Genomic DNA, 17,282 nt, shown 5'->3' with positions numbered 1-17,282 from the left:
CCGCCTCCGCTCGGAGTGACAGCCCAACCAGTCCTCTCCCTTCTCGGCCCCGCCTCTCCCGCTGCCTTCCGGATCTCGAAGGGTGCTACAGTACGTTAGGCACGCCCCTCCCTTTCTCCCGGCCTGGGCTCCTTTCCAGGCGACAGCCCAATCAGAGCTGCCTTTTGTTTCTTCGGACCGGTTCCAGTCTGGGTTCTCCTCCACGACGACCGCCCAGTGAGGCCCCGCCCCTCCCACCGCGGTTTCGCCCCTCCCGGAGCGACCGCCCAGTGAGGCCCCGCCTCTCCCGCCGCGACCCCGCCCCCTCTGCGTGTGACCGCGTCTAGGCCCCGCCGCGTCCGCCACGCCCAGCGCTCAGCAGCTCCCGCCCCACTGGCCTGCCCGCCCCCTCGCACCAAGCGCTCTTTTGCCCGGCCTCCGGTTCTCGCCGGCTCTCTGGCCAGCCCCCGAAGACGTGGAGCTCTGCGGCGGCCGGTGAGTAGGGAAGGGCACCTCGGACCCCCAGCTGTCGGCGGCAGTGCCCGGCTCCGTGCAGCGACAGAGCCCTGGCCACTGCAGGCTCCAGGAGTTCCTCTTGGCCGCCGCCCTGCGTTCCCGGGCCGCCTCCCGGTGCCGGCACCCCTGGGGATGGGAAGTGGGACCAGGATGGGCGCGGAGGCTGTGGGGGCAGGGACGAGTGAAGGTGTTGCGGGTAGTGGAAGTCGCAGGGGAGGGGAGAGGTTTGTAGAGGGAATGTGGGTCTGGGGCGAGGGTTTGAGTCCTGAGAGACACGCGATGAGGCTGAAATTTGGGGCTGGTGGAGTCAGGATGGGGGATGTTGGGGGTCTCAGCGCTCTGGGGAAGGAGGCAGTGAGTGGGGTGGTTGGCGGAGCGGAGTGAAGGGTGGTTTTTAGAAGGGCCAGCTCGGGGTCCCGGGATTCTTGCTTCCTGGGCAGTCCGGGGATCAGGGCGGGCAAGGCTGTCTCCAAGCGGGTTTGGCCGGAGCAGTCTTGCAGGGTAATGCTCACATCGAGGTGATTGGGTTTCCAGGCTTTTGACTGGAACATACTGTGCAGTTTAAATAATAGATACGTGGCTGGCTGGTACCTGGGACACCTGAGAAACGTGAATGGAATGGGGTTCTCCCCTACAGGCAGCGTCTGATTTTCTGGGTGCCTTCACAGCACCAGCATTGGTGTGCGCTGCCTTCTGTAAAACCTTATATTCCAACAGAACGGTGTATGGAGGTTCCAGACTTAAAAAGTGCAGCTGAGGTTTATTCAGACTCAGGACACAGTTGTATCATATTGCCTTAAATCCTGCGGAGTTTAAATCTAATCCTGTGGGGTTTAAAGCGGTTAAATCCACTTTGTAGTAGCTACTTTTAATTTAAAGTCATACAAATCTAGAGGACTAGATGTTTTCTAAGGGCCCATTCTGCATGATAAACAGTTTAAAATTCAATGTGGAAAGTAAATCATCTGTTCTGAACAGCTGTTGCTGAAAGATTCGTAGAGTTGCAGATGAATGAAATTTGAAAGCTCTAAAATAATGGAAGGGCATAGAAAAGGCTTAGTAAATTGGGCTGTATATGCACTTAAACCCATTGAAACTTTTTTCTTTTCTTTTTCTTTTCTTTTTTAGACGGAGTCTTGCTCTGTCACCCAGGCTGGAGTGCAGTGGCACAATCTCTGCTCACTGCAACCTCCGCCTCTCGGGTTCAAGCGATTCTCCCGCTTCAGCCTCCCGAGTAGCTGGGATTACAGGCGCCCGCCACCATACCCGGCTAATTTTTGTGTTTTTAATAGAGATGGGGTTCCACCATGTTGGCCAGGCTGGTCATGAACTCCTGACCTCAGGTAATCCTCCCACCTTGGCCTCCCAAAGTGCTGGGATTACAGACGTGAGCCACCGCGCCCGGCCAACTTTTTCACTGTAGACACCTTTGGAAGACAGAGAAAAGGATAAGGATGAAAATTAAAATCTGTAGTTTTGCCACATGTAATAACATTTTGATGCATTTCTTCTTAATTTTTGTATTTTTGTATATATGAATGTACACAAAATTAGGGTAGTATTGTTACATAGTTGGGGTAATGTTATATTACTTCATACTTTTGCTTTTTCTTTCCACCTTACATTTTCTCACTTAGCATTTTTGTGCATCAGATTCTTCTTAAACATCTTTGAAAATGCTTGTATAATCATCATGTGGATTCATTCTTTTATTAAATATTAGAGTTTTAGTTATGTGCCTAGTACTGTGCTTGGAGGTGAAAAATCAGTGTTACTCAAATAGATATATTTGTCACGGCTTGCATGACAGCTGTACTAAGCCTATTTCTCATCTGTCAGTTAAATTGTCTCTAGCCTTCTGTTTTTATAAGCAATAAACCTTTGTTTTAATGGTAACAAGCACACAATAAGTCTTATGTCATGTGTGAATCAAAAACTAATTTTTAATGTGTATGAGTTTTTGTGTGTATGTGTTAGGAAATTACAGAATTTTGGGGGGAAGACGATTTTTCTTTTTTTTTTTTTTTGGGCAAGCTGTTACTCTGTTGCCCAGGCTGGAGTGTGTGCAGTGGTGCAGTCACAGCTCACTGCAGCCTCGACCTCTAGGCTCAGGTGATCCTCCCATCTCAGCCTCCTGGGTAGCTGGGACTACAGGCAGGAGCTTCACCATATCCAGCTTGCTTGCTTGCTTGCTTATTTATTTATTTAATTTATTTATTGTAGAGACAGGGTTTCGCCATGTTGCCCAGGCTGGTCTTCAACTCCTGAGCTCAATGGATCTGCCTGCCATGGCCTCCCAAAGTGCTGGGATTACAGGCCTGAGTTACTGTGCCCAGTCCCTGGAAGAGGCTCTTTTTAAAAAGTTTCTTGTTTTGAAATAATTTTAGATTTACAAAAAGTTGCAAACTAGTACAAATTTCCTTATGCCCTTCACCTAGCTTCCCCAGATGTGAACATCTCAGATGACAATGATACACTTGTTAAACCCAGGAAACTGACATTGATACAATTCTATTGTGTAATCTTCAGACCTTATTCAAATTTCACTAATTGTCCTGCTAATGTTTAGGATCCAGTCTGAGATCCTACACTATATTTAGTTGTCATATGTCCTTAGCCTCTTTTAACCTGAGCATCCTCCTAAAAAGGATGGCCTGATGCAGACCTGTAAAGTGAAGCAGGCCTGCTAGAAAGCACACATGTGCCCTGAATTCATATCCAAAACCCATCCCTTAGAAGGAGATATTTATCTTCTTTTTCTATATAAATAGACTACTGTTTGATTAAGATGTATAACATGGCAGGGCGCTGTAGCTCACGTCTGTAATCCCAGCACTTTGGGAGGCTGAGGCGGGTGGATCATGAGGTCAGGAGATCGAGACCATCCTGGCTAACATGAGGAAACCCCGTCTGTACTAAAAATACGAAAAAAATTAGCTGGGTGTGGTGGTGGGCACCTGTAGTCCCAGCTACTCAGGAGGCTGAGGCAGGAGAATGGTGTGAACCCGGAAGGTGGAGCTTGCAGTGGGCAGAGATCGCGCCATTGCACTCCATCCTGGGTGACAGAGTGAGACTCTATCTCAAAAAAAAAAAAAAGTATAAGGAATAAGGCGCCTTTTAATTACTTTTATATGCCATTTCTAAATCATCTGGGAGTTACAGAATAGAAAGGATGATCTGAGTAATCTATGCTTATTATCTCTTTTATTAGTCTATGAATTGGCAGTGGGAGTCTTTCAAAAATAGAGTGCCAGATGCTGACTCTAGTCCCTGGGTCTTTTGGAGGAAAGAGTAATGGCCTTTACTCTTTACCAAGTGTGACCAACTTGTCCCAGTTTTAAAGGTCTGTGTCTTGGGAACTTCTTCAGCCCAGGGCAACCTCACAGCCTCTAGAGCATTTCTACTAAGAAGCCAGAGTGTATTTCTGACATGATTCTAGCCAAACCAAGCAACTCTTGGCAGTATCGGGGGTAATGAGAGTAGATGGAGGCATGAGTGACAGGAGGAAATACTCTTGTTTTCCTCACTGGTGCTTCCATGGCTAGACCCAACTGGGTGATTGTGTGCAGAGGTCAGTGCAGCATCTAATCAGGCCTGGGCCTGGGCTGTTGTGGCAGGACTGTCTTCAGTATCCTGTGTCTCACCTCTCCTGGACCTTCCAGTGGAATCCTGAGGGCATGGAGTTCCCTCAGGGAGTGGTCCTTACCGGCTTCCCTAAGTTATCTGTGTTACCGAGAAACTATTATAGTAAGGATGGGTGTATGCGGGGCTGATTTTCCACTCTCATGTCTGTCTACATCTGTGTAACTCCCAAAGGCAGCTGCCCTAGGTACAAGGAGGGAGGCTCCCACAGTTGCTCTCACAATTAATTGCCTGCCTGTAGGTAAGTAGTGTCTCCGCATCTCAGGTCCTCTGGAGATGGTCTGGCCCTCTTTTAGCCTGGCCATTACAATTGCAACCTTTGTCCTATGGAGATTCCTCTCACCTTCCAGCTTGAGCAGTGTGGCCCTTCATTTTTCTCTTACTGAAGTGTTTCCTATTCTGCTTCATAACTGAGAATACTTTTCGTTCCTGTTTCTCCTTGAATCTGGAATAAGGTGATTCCTAAAGACAGTGTTATGCATTTCCTTCTTAACCTTTGAGTTTGTGATAATTCCACTGACTTTTTTTTTCTTTACCTAAACTCAGGAAAAGAATAATCCCCAGAATAAATATTCCATTATTCTTTCCTGATCCTTGTTAAATAACTCCCCAGTCTCTGCACACTCCCCTGACCTCTCTGTGGTGAACTCAGTATGTTTCTCTACATCTTGACCACAATGGTCAGACTTTACCTCTTGTGGGCCAGTGATCCAGTTGTTAATGTAAAAGCCACATTAATTTAACTTATTTGTAGGTCTCTCTTTGACCCTGTGTGCAATTCAACACATGATAAAGAACACAATTTGAAATCGCTGTCTCTTGATCCCATGCCACAGGTCCTGTGTGGAACCTGGCTGCTCTGTGCCTTATAATCAGCTTGGCTGCTGTCCTGGCTGACAGTCCCGATCAAAGGGGGATATTGGCTGCAATAGCAGTAATCATTCTACCCTCTGGTGCCCAGGAAGTCTGTATGGTCAAATCATTGTTTTTAGATTGGCTCCCAACTGGAACCATAAGGTTCGTGCTACACCTGCGGGAAGACTTAAAGCCTTCATGTCCCCACCTGGTATTTTGGTTCCATTTCTTCATCTTGTATGCTTGGTAATGGTAGAGCAAGTTCCCATTAAGACCCTCTGGTAAAAGTAGATTCCAGAATTCAGTTTAGGCCAAGGCTGCCATGAGGCTTCTTGTTTCCACCACTTTACACCTTACACTTGATATTTACGTTATTGGGCCAGCTAGAGAAGAGAGATTGGAGCAAGCCTGGCCAGGGAACTATAAGATGAAAGTCTGTCACATCCATAACCCTGCTGCATGTAAAAACACAGAGAGGGGCAGGAATACTCCAAAGAGAGGGGATCCCCAGAGGTTTTACTATACAGGTAATTCCCTGAGGAGTGGACATACCCAGGTGGGATTACCACATGGGGACAGACATTTCCTAAGCAGAGGGCACCCCTGGATGGAACTGCAGGGACAGAAAGAAGAGACAGCTTAAGTAAGCTGGCCTGTATGTGTGCTGTGGCATAATGACTGACACAAGTGTAGAGTGAATGAAAATGGGCACAAGAGGAGCAGAGCTGGTTCTTATTGTGGACTGTGTCACTGTAGTATTCAAAGCTCCAAGAGCATCTTACGTCCTGGAGCCTTACAGGAGCTAGGCTTACCAGCTTCCACTAAAAAAGCCCAGCAGCCTGTCTTCCCTCTGCCTACATGATTCTCATTTCTTAAAGCAGAATCCAAGTAATGCCAGCACCTGTGTTGGTCTTGAGATTATTATTGAGCTGCAGCATGCAGCTGCATGATTGTAGCAAAGGTAGTGTTATTTTTGATGATGAGGGCAAAATACAGGCTTTGACTTTATTGACTGGTAAGTTCACAAAAAGAAAAAACAGAAGGTTGTCTTCTGATGGCATGGTGTTGTTCAAAGAGCATTGGATTCCAGTTCTGCTTCTGCCACACTGGTGGTGTGACTTTGGCTCTAAGTAGCATGATAGTGAGGGACTAACTGATCTCCAAGATTCCTTCTCCTCTTAAAGAGTCTATTGTTGTCCAGCTCTCTGAAGCTTTGCAGTCTCCTGGATAGGAGCTGGATGGAAGATGATATGCTTATGTATGGATCCTTTTATTTCACATACTGTTGAGTGTGTGACCTTTCCTCAGAATAAACCAAATTTTAAATCTAGGTAGCTTTTATACAAGGTTGGCATGCTTTTAATCTGGTGAAGAAAAGCAAAATATCTTGTATCATATAGTTAAAAAATACCATTTGACGGCCGGGTACAGTGGCTCACGCCTGTAATCACAACACTTTGGGAGGCCGAGGCGGGCGGATCACAAGGTCAGGAGATCAAGACCATCCTGGCTAACACGGTGAAACCCTATGTCTACTAAAAATACAAAAACTTAGCTGGGTGTGGTGGCACGTGCCTATAGTCACAGCTACTCGGGAGGCTGAGGCAGGAGAATCGCTTGAACCCTGGAGGAGGAGGTTGTAGTGAGCCGAGATCGCGCCACCGCGCTCTAGCCCAGGCAACAGAGCAAGACTCCGTCTCAAAAAAAAAAAATATATATATATATGTGTGTGTGTGTGTCTGTGTGTATATATTTAACCTATTTCACCTAAGTTTTCTCATGGGTAAAATGGAAGCATTAAAGTTTCTTCTTCAAGGGTGAGGATTAATTCACATAAAAATGTACACTGGGCTACAGCCCAGTGCCTTGCTTGTAGTAAATCATTAGCAAATGATAGCTGGTGTCATTTTGATATTACTATGTATTTATTATATATATTTATATGATCATACTTTACATTTTTTACCTTACAATGTGTTAGGAAATCTCTCCATGTTAATAAATATAGTTGGGTCTGTATCTCAGTATTAATGGTTCTGTTGTATTCTTGTACCAGACTTTAGCCAATTTCTTATTGATGGACATTGAAGTATTAAGTTGTTTTTTGCCGTAAATGCATAAATAAAAATCTGTAATGAACTTTTACATGCATATTTGGCTTAATTATCTTTTTGAGATAAATTTCATAAAAAACTGTAATGAACTATATATATATTTTGTTTAGTTTTCGTCTAAGAATTTGGGATAAGTTCTTAGAAATAGCATTGTTATGTTGAAGAGTATGAATGTTTCATATTATTTTTCTTGTTGCCTCTCTGCTTTATGGAAATGTGATATTAAATTATGACATCTGTCAGCAGTGTGTGAAAATGCTAGATTTTCTACACCTATCCCCAAACTGGGTTCTTTCCATCTTTTAGCTTCAGCTGATTTGAAAAGGGAAAAGTATTTTATTGTTACTTTGCATTTTTTAAATTGGTGACTCTGGACATCTTTTCAAATGTGTCTTGGCATATTTCTTTTATGAGTTGTAGTTTTTGTATTTTCTGTTGTTGATTTGTAAGAACTCTTTGTATATCAGGGATAGTGAAATTTGTCAGTCATATTGCAAATATTGTTAAGGTTGTGCCTTGCATAATGAAAGGCATAAAGTATCTCAAATGAGAATAATCAGTGAGCAAATAATATATGAGTTTGTAGATAGTGGTCATGTACATGTTTAGAATGGAAACCTGCTTTTAGTGTCTCAACAAAATTGTTTCATGATCTGGTTATTATGAATAAGGTTGTCCTTTTCTTACTCAGATTAAACAGTGCATACATGTTCAAAAACGTTGACCTTTAATGCATGTCCCCACATACTCTGCTGAACACTTTATTGTTCCCTTAAACTAACCATTCTTTCCAACTTTGCTGTTTTTTCACACATAGTTATTCTTGCCATATCCAAGGCTGGAAACCTTGGGGTTATCTGTGTATCTAGTTTAAGTTGAATGCTGTCTGGCTCCCATCATCCCTTCCCAGGCAGTGCCCTCTCCTGAGGCCACCCCTACTTTTGGGGTTCCTGCTACTGTACTTAGCCCATGTGTTAGAATAATTTGATGTGTGCTTGCTTCTGCTACTAGACTAAGGGCTCCTCAAAAGCAAGATGTAGACTTTATTTACCTTTGTACCTTTAGACTCTCATGGCTTGGCTCACAGTAAGCACATGATAAGTGTTTATTATATTTGGTATTTCCATTTTGAAGGTGATGAACTCAGCTTCTGTATTCTACTGGTAGGTTAATATTCTTCCCCACCAGCTTTTTATTATGAAAAATTTCAGCCAGGAGAGTTAAAAGAAGACCACAAAGAATACCCATATTCTCACCCAATAGATTTACTTACTGAGATTCATATTACTCTGACACAAAATCCTCTGGTCAGAAACCTACAAGATACAAGAACGTACTGGCCACTGGATCAGATGTAAACTATAGCATTTGTTATCCTTAAATGGCTGCATCTAATAAAATGTAGCCCTCTGTTCTGGTCAGGCCAGTCTTCTTATTGTTCTTTTCCCATGCTGTCTTTATTCTTGCTTCATTGATTTTACACATTGTTCCCTTTTGTAGAACATGCGTCCCCCATTGTCTGGTCCAGAATTTTTATGCAATAAGTGTTCTGACGGCATTATTAGCTATTTTAGGTGACCACTAGATTTTGTCTTGATCTGATTTCCTTCGTTGAACCTAGCATGTTGAATATTGATTTGGCTGGTATTTTTCAATAGCGTTCCTGATACATTTGGAGTATAATTTGATTTTTTTTTTTTTTTTTTTTTTTGAGACAGAATCTTGCTTTGTCTGTCACCCAGGCTGGAGTACAGTGGTGCGACCTTGGCTCACTGCAACCTCTGCCTCCCAGGTTCAAGCAATTCTCTTGCTTCAGCCTCCCGAGTAGCTGGGATTACAGGCGTGTGCCACCATGCCTGGCTAATTTTTATATTTTTAGTAGAGACGGGGTTCCACCGCATTGGCCAGACTGGTCTCAGACTCCTGACCTCAGGTGATCCACCCACCTCTGCCTCCCAAAGTGTTGGGATTATAGGCGTGAGCCACCGCCCCCACCCTAGAGTATAATTTTAATCCAACATTCACTTAGAAGACCTTTTTTGCCCCTGACAATACCTAAGCTCTGTTAGAGGAAAAAAAAGTTGAATGGTTCAAGCAAGATATCCTGAATCTGTTTAATCAAATTGCCACAAGATTATGGTTTCTACTGAAGAAAGGAAAGATGTTGTCATACAGTGTTGGCCAGTTCCTTTGTGATTGTTCCCTTGAGTTTGATTTACCTTTGTACTTTGGAGTCATTAAAGCTTGTATGAAGTGCACAGTTAGAATAAGTATGTCTCAAGTCTGAAAATTTCCCTGGTTGAGAATCACTGGGTTAGATAGGGTCACCTGAAAAACATTTTAGAGCAAGGCCGTTAAGCCTTAAGTGACTGACTCCATTTGTATGTCTCCAGGTTGGCTCCACTATTTTGCAAGCTTTGTTACAGAGCTGAAGGTGGTGTTCTTGAGAAAGGTAGGGAAACTGGGAAGGAAGCTGAGGCTGGGGAGAAGTTTATGATTAGTTTTGGTTTTATTGAGACAAGTGTTAGTGAGATAACAGTGTTGGAAACTCCTGAAGGAGCTCAACTTGGAAGACGAAACTAGCGACAGATTACAAAGACAGCAACACAGAGGTTAGAGTTTGAATTTAAGAGAAAGAGGATTTAGAGGGAGAAATAATATAGAAAGAAGGCAAAAGTCTTGGGATTGTTTCTTGGGCATGTATATATAATATTTAATTTTCTTTGTTCCACTGCATTCAAAGGAGAAATGATTTGGGCATATTTTTGCAGATAGTGTTGGGAGAAGCCAGAAGGAAAAGGGGATTCTAGAGGTAGGGAGAGAATCAAGATAATAAAGCATTCTGGAAACTAAGGAAAGAGTCTATGATAACTTTGAATTTAAATGGAAGTGTTTTGTTTTTTGTGCATCTAAAAGTGTTATTAATATTTTTTAACAGCAAGTTTGGGCTATTCCAACAAGAGTATCTTTGACACACTAGATTACCTCTACCCTATGGCTACTTAGTGTCAGCCTTATCGTATTTGTTCTTGCTGGTTAGAGCTGGAAACTTGATCAGAGTTGACTAGAATTTCTCTGAAGAGAGTTTAATTGCAGAGTTTTAACATTCTATTTATACTAGTAGCCAATAATAAAAAGGTTACCATTTGTTTCATGCCTACGATGTGGCAAGCACTGTGCTGTACATGTCTCTCATTTCCTCTCACACCGTTCAGTGTGGCATGTACTTTTATTAATCCCACTTTACAGAAGAGGATAAATAAATTGCCTAAGGTCACATAACTGAGAGGTCATGAATTGAATTTGAATTTATGTCTGTCTGTCTCCAGAGATTAAGCTCTTAACCAATTCTAATAGATATAATTAACCAAAGTCCAAACCACTAGAACAAAACAAGACAGAGGGATTGTATGCTATTAATCAGAGTAAGCTAGACTGCTGTATTGTTTAAATCCTGATGTATGTAATATGCTCAAACATAATAGATTTCTCACTCATGTAACTGTTCAAGGCAGATATTCTGGATTGGTGGGTGGCTCAACTTCCTTCCAATTTAGGAAGCCATACTTTCCTGTCTTGTATCTCCCCAGTACCCCAAGGGCCCATGGAAAGGGAAAGAAAACATTGCGGAGAGATAGAACCACTCCCTTAAAAGTCTTCGTCTGGAGTTGTGAGTTCTTCTGCTCACATACTATTGTCTAGAATTTAGTCCCATGCTCACCTAACTCCAACTGTGTGGAAAATGTAGCCTAGCCGTGTACTTAAAGAAAGGGAGAGTGGATTTCAGAGGATAGCTCAAATCTCTGCCACAGAAACGAAGGAAAAAGGATTCGGTAGAGAACTAGACAAGAAACCCTAAATAAGGTCTTGAAGATTCTCTTGATATTCTCCTGAAGTTATCCTAAAAATGCAGGTTCTTTTGGGGTTCATTTCAGTCAATAGGATACAATTTCATAGGCTTTCATTTTTACAGATTGGTAAGGACTACTTATTAATTGGCCATTAAATAAATTATTGAGGATTACTGGTATTTAGTATTCATAAAATTGGTATACTTCTAGAGTTTATTGAAGTCTAATTCAGCAATCTACTAAAATGTCTAGCTGTTTTTCTGTGCCTGACAGTGTTATAAAGATTAATTTGCAGACACTTGCATGTACAGTCATGTGTTGGATAATGACATTTCAGTCAACAACAGACTGCATATATCATGGTCCCATAAGATTATAACAGAGCTGAGAAATTTGTGTCACCTGGTGACATCATAGTATAACATATTAGTCATGTGTTTGTGGTGATGCGGATGTAAACAAACCTACTGTGCTGTCAGTTGCATAAAAGTAGCACATACAGTAATGTACAGTACATAATACCTGACAATGATAATGAACCCATTTTTACTGGTTTATGTATTTACTATACTATACTCTTAATTATTATTTTAGAGTGTACTCCTCCTTATATTAAAAAAAGTTAATTGTAAAACAGCCTCACGCAGGTCCTTCAGGAGGTATTCCAGAAGAAGGCATTGTTGTAGGAGATGACAGCTCCATGTGTGTTACTGCCTCTGAAGACCTTTCTGTGAGACAAGACGTGGAGGTGGAAGACAGTGATATTGACGATCCTGACCCTGTGTAGACCTAGGTTAATGTATTTGTGTCGTAGTTTTTTAACAAAAAATGTTTAAAAATTAAAAAAAAATTAAATAGAAAACAGTTTCTAGAATAAAGATATAAATAAAATATTTTTGTACAGCTGTACAGTATGTTTGTGTCTTACCCTAAGTGTTATTACAAAAGTCAAAAAATCAAAAAATTTATAAAGTTACAGTTAGCTAAGGTTAATTTATTATTGAAAAAAACTTTTAAAAATATATTTAGTATTGCCTAAATGTACAGTGTTTATAAAGTCTACAGTAGTGTACAATAATGTGCTAGGCCTTCACATTCACTCACCACTCACTCACTGACTCACCCAGAGCAACTTCCAGTCCTGCAAGCGTCATTCATGGTAAATATTCTATACAGGTGTATTCATTTTTAAGTTTTCATACTATATTTTCAGTGTACTTTTTCTGTGTTTAGATACACAAATACATATTATTGTGTTACAGTTGCCTACAGGATTCAGTGCAGTAACATGCTGTATAGGTTTGTAGCCTTGGACCAATAAGCTACACTGTATAGCCTGGGTATGTCGTAGGTTATGCCATCTAGGTTTGTATGAGTACACTCTATGATGCTTCCACAACAGTGAAACTGCCCATTTCTCAGAACTGTCTTTGTCATTAAGTGACGCATGACCGTAAACAGTTGGAATTCTCTAAATTGTCAGAAGGATCCTTTGTTATCAGTTAATTGTTGGTATTGTCTTCAGTTGGTCATGATTTTGGCTTGAGGTTTACTCTCTGGCTGCTGACTATTTTTTGTTATTAATATTTGGGCACTGTGTTACTTGTTTTATATATTTAATTTTGCTTTAGGTCAGAAGATTCTGTAATATGGTTTCACTTTGTCATTTTATCTTGAACTGTTTAGCTTATCTTCAACAGAGTTGTATGGTAGACAATTCAAAATTAAGTTTTCATTTAGTAGGAAAAAACATAGAATTTGGATATCTCTAATGACTCTTTTTTCTCTAATTTTAAGCTGTATATCATGGGAAACTAACTTCTTGCTTACTGTGAGCTTAACAAAGTAACTTCTTCATTCAATTTTCCTCTGGGTTTTTAAAGTATAAATTATAGAGCTTTAGGAAGATTATGTAGAATTTTGTACGTAGGTACCCAGAAAGTATCTTATATGTAGTGAGAAATTCAACAAAAGAGAAATTTAGTAAAGAAGAAATTAAATTTAAAAGGCAGTAGAGGAGCTCCTATGTTATGAATGCTGTCTGTTCGCTAAATGTGAGATTGCTATGTTCCAGATGCCAGATCGTTTGCAATCATTTCTTTCTGTCTTAACACTCTTGGCTGGGCACGCTAGCTCACACCTGCAATCCCAGCACTTTGGGAAGCTGAGGAGGGAGGATTGCTTGAGCTTAGTAGTTTGAGACCAGCCTGGACAACACAGGGAAATCCCATCTCTACAAAAATAAAAAAATTAGCTGGGTGTCATGGCACGCACCTGTGGTCCCAGCTGCTTGGAAGGTTGAAGTGGGAGGATTGCTTAGGCCCCAGAGTTTGAGGCTGCAGTGAGCCACAGTCACACCACTGCACTCCAGACTAGCCTGGGTGACAGAGCAAGACCCTGTCTCAAAAAAAAAAAAAAGGCCAGGTGCAATGGCTCACACCTGAAGCTGAAGTCCCAGCATTTGGGGAGGCCAAGGCGAAAGGATCACTTGAGCCCAGGTGTTCGAGATGAGCCTGGGCAACATGGCAAAACCCTGTCTCCACAAAAAATACAAAAATTAGCTGGGCGTGGTGGCACATGCTACTGGACTCCAGCCTGCGCAAAAGAGTGAGACCCTGTCTCAAAAACAAAACAAAACAAAACCACAAAACAAGTACCATTTCATTTTCTTTGGTGGAAATATGCTGATGAATCCTCTCAATTTTTGTATGTTTGAAAATGGCTTTATTTCTCTTTTATTCTTGAGGCATATTTTGGCTAAGTATATAATTTTGGAGTAGCCATAATATTCTCTTGGTACACTGAAGATACTCTTTCAGTCTAATTATTGCTCTTCAAGGTATTTTGTCTTTATTTTTCTGCTTTAAGATTTTTCTGTCTCTTGGCTTTTCTGATGTTTATTATGCTTTTTTAAATTGATCCTGATGGAGGTATATAGAGATTCTTAAATCTGTGCCTTGGTATCTATTTTGTCAGCTTTGGGAAATTCTTGGTCAGTCTCTCTTCAGATATTGTTTGTATTCTAATACCTCCCCCTTTTAGTTCCTTGTCTCTTACTCTTTTTACTGTATTTTCTTTTTTTTTTTTTGTCCTCAGGGCTTAATTCTAGATATTTTCTTTGTGCCTGTATTATTATTCATTGGTTTTTATCTTTAGTTTGTCTGATTTTCTATAAAGCCTTCCTTGGGTTCTCAATTTTGACTCATATTTTTAAATTCTAGAATTTCCATTAAAAATAGTTTTCAGTTCTTTGCCAAAGTTATCAATCTTGTCTTTTAGTTCTTTGAATATATGATCATTATTTTAAAGTCCTTTCAACTACATTATTTGGATCTATTATGTGTTTGTTTCTATTGCTTGTTACTATTTTTCATTTTCGTACGTACTAACTTTTCTCCTGATTAATGATACAAACCTAGAATTTAGTTCCTATCAGGGTTATCTAATTCTCATTCACTATTCTGTTTAGAATGTAGCCTTTTCAGGTCCCAGTTCAAAGTGGATTTTATCTGACTGTCTTCCTTGATCAGTTCTCTACTAATTACACGTTTTGTTCCCAAGCCCCCCATGGTCAACGGAAGCCCTGCTTAGCTTCTCACCCTCTCAGCAGAGACCCCAGAGAAACTGGTTGCAAGTGCTTAGCTGTCTTCTGGACTCCATTATTTTCCACTGCCTTTTTTTTTTTTTTTTTTTTAGAGACAGGGTCTTGCTATGTTGCCCAGGCTGGTGTTGAACTCCTGGGCTCAAGTGATCCTCCAGCCTGTCTCCAAAATAGCTGGGATTACAGGTGAAAGCCACCATGCCCAGCTTAGTTGGCTTTTTGTTATTCACAAATTTTTAAAAATACAAGTCACGTATTCCTTATCCAAAATGCTGGGACCAATAGTGTTTCAGATTTTGGGTTTTTTCAGATTTTGGAATATTTGCATTTATATAATGACATTCCTTGGGAATGGGACCCAAGGCTAAACGTGAAATTTATGTTTCAAATGCACTTTACACACATAGCCTAAAAGTAATGTTATATAGTATTTTAAATAATTTTGTACGTGAGATCAACTTTGTGTTAAGTACTTATGTGTGGAATTTTCCACTTGTGTCACATATATATGCACATATTTATGTATGTGACTGTGGGTGTATGTTGTCTAGTTGTCTTCAGCAGAAGAGTTTGAACCCTTTAATCTGCTGTCCTGGAAGTGGAAGTCTTGGCTTGTGTTCATAGTTAATGTGTCACTTTGAGGATGTGTAGTTTTGGAGGAAATGTATAGTAGTAATTCTGCCTAGCTGAGATGGGTACTGTAGAGAGTTCCATATAATTACACCCTGACTACTCATTACCCACTAGCATTTTTCTTTTTCTTTTTCTTTTTTTAGTAGTTATATTCAGCCCAGTTGTCTGCTTCTATAGATTTAACCCCCAGCTATCCTTTCCTCTTCATTGTCATTGTTCAGACCAGTATCAGCTTTTTCTAGACTACTTTAATGGCCCCCTAACTGGCCTCCCACTCTCTAGGCTGACCCTTTGTGATCTGTAATAGCTCCCTCCTGACTACATCAGTTCCCTGCTCATAATGAATTGGTGACTCCCATTGTATGTTAGACAAAGCCCGTTTCTTTTGTAATCTGGGACCCTAGTTGGATACCAGCTCATTGCACCTTTCTTTCCTCCTACACAAAGTTAATGTTCCAACCATACCTAACCATTTGTATTTCTCTGAGCCTCTTGGCTGTTTTTTCATCATAATTTTCTAGGGAAATAAAATTTTGTTCACTTAGGATACCTCTCATTGTGTATCTGGCAAACTCCTGTTCATTCCTCTGAATCCTGTTCAGATGCCACATTCTTTGAAAATACTTTCTTATTGTGTGACAGCACATTTTACATTGTTATCCTTCATTTACACAAATGTCTATTCTGCTGCATTCTGAGCTGCTTATAGAAAAGGATGGCGTTCTTTCCAAAGCTTGGCTCACACATGTACTTTGAACCATTGGTTGAGTCTGTCATATAACCCGTCTGAATCATGAGAAATTTGCTTTGATCTTGGAAGCCAGAATTAGGTATAATTGAGAGAAAATGGAAGTCTATAGCATATTTCTCTTTGCCATAATAACAACCCATTTTCACTCTTTATTTTAATTTTCAGCAGATTTGTCAAAGATGAAAGTGACCTTATCAGCTTTGAATACTTCTGAGAGTTCTTTCACGCCTTTGGTGGTCATAGAACTTGCTCAGGATGTCAAAGAAGAAACCAAAGAATGGCTGAAAAACAGAATTATAGCTAAAAAAAAAGATGGAGGTGAGTAAAATAGTCACTACTCAGACTTAGTCTGGCCTCCCACACTGTATGCTCAGTCACTAAAAATGTATTTGCAAATGTATTTTGTAATTTTCATTGGTATATTTTATTTACTAATGTTAATTTTTTTGCCTTTTATTATCTGTCTGGGACTTGGAAGGAGGTCCTAAATCAACAGGAGGCTTTAAGTTCCCATTAAACTGAAAGCAGCATGAGTGGTTTTCTTCACAGCTCTAAATAGTATGCCTACTACAGTGTTTGGTGCATAGTAGGTGCTTAAAAAATATCTGTCAAATGAACGGACAAGTATCTATTGTATGGTCTTTGTGTGCCAGTTATGGTACTAAGGGAGAGAGAAATATAGTCTCTGCCTGCAAAGATGTTACCATCAGGGTAGAAAGAAATTTAAAATAAAGAAAAGTACTTGGAAGAGCTGTCACAAAGCAATGCATGGCATGAACAAATGAATTGTGTATATTTACTGTAAAAGTAAAGGGAAAGGCTAGATGACACTGTGGCAGTACTTTCTGCAGTGGCAAGGAATGACTTCAGATGCCAAGGTTTAGCCTTCTCTTGAAAGGTGACATGGGTTCCCAGTCTGGGTCAGAAAGCAGTGGGTGTTTTAGTGTTTTACATGAGCAAATATTTTGTAAACTACACAAAACAACACCTTAGTCTGCACAGAGTCTCTGAACACTGGACTAGACTTAGACTCTTAAAAAAAAAAAAAAAACTGTTACTATAAACTGAAGTTATTTCTTAAGAATAAAATTGGAATCAAAGTGGAATTAAAATTTTTTTCAAACAGTTGAACCAGAAGGAAACTTAAAAACAAGAGTATTTGCTTGCAGAAATGTGAGCATTTCACTGAACTTAAGTCTGTTCTTTAAAATTTTTGTGATTTAAGAATTATATAGTGTTTCAGTGTGAAAAATTCCAGTGTATTCCCCGCGGTCTTTTTGCCGATTGTGTGCCTCCAGGGACACACAGGGAAGGGATGGGCATCTTTCCACACTTTTTGG

General features: G+C 40.7%; 1 protein-coding gene across 5 annotated transcripts in view; it reads left to right on the top strand.

Moving 5' to 3' along the window:
- The first annotated feature begins 310 nt into the window (after positions 1-310).
- Positions 311-17,282, top strand: part of ANO10 (anoctamin 10) — a 262,801-nt gene continuing 245,829 nt past the window's right edge. For 2 of the 5 annotated variants that reach the window (XM_011950982.1, XM_011950978.1), the window contains exons 1-2: positions 311-474; positions 16,111-16,260. In XM_011950982.1, coding sequence (XP_011806372.1) covers positions 16,122-16,260 — 139 coding nt within the window. In that variant the 5' untranslated portion in view covers positions 311-474; positions 16,111-16,121. Of the gene's footprint in view, positions 475-4,311; positions 4,379-16,110; positions 16,261-17,282 lie in introns of all 5 variants that reach the window. The other 3 variants (XM_011950981.1, XM_011950980.1, XM_011950979.1) reach the window with 2 other exon arrangements.

Source organism: Colobus angolensis, unplaced genomic scaffold (assembly GCF_000951035.1).
Source record: "Colobus angolensis palliatus isolate OR3802 unplaced genomic scaffold, Cang.pa_1.0 Scaffold311, whole genome shotgun sequence".
Taxonomy (NCBI): Eukaryota; Metazoa; Chordata; class Mammalia; order Primates; family Cercopithecidae; genus Colobus; species Colobus angolensis.
Note: the sequence above shows the minus strand (reverse complement) of the source record. Positions and strands in the feature narration are given on the sequence as shown.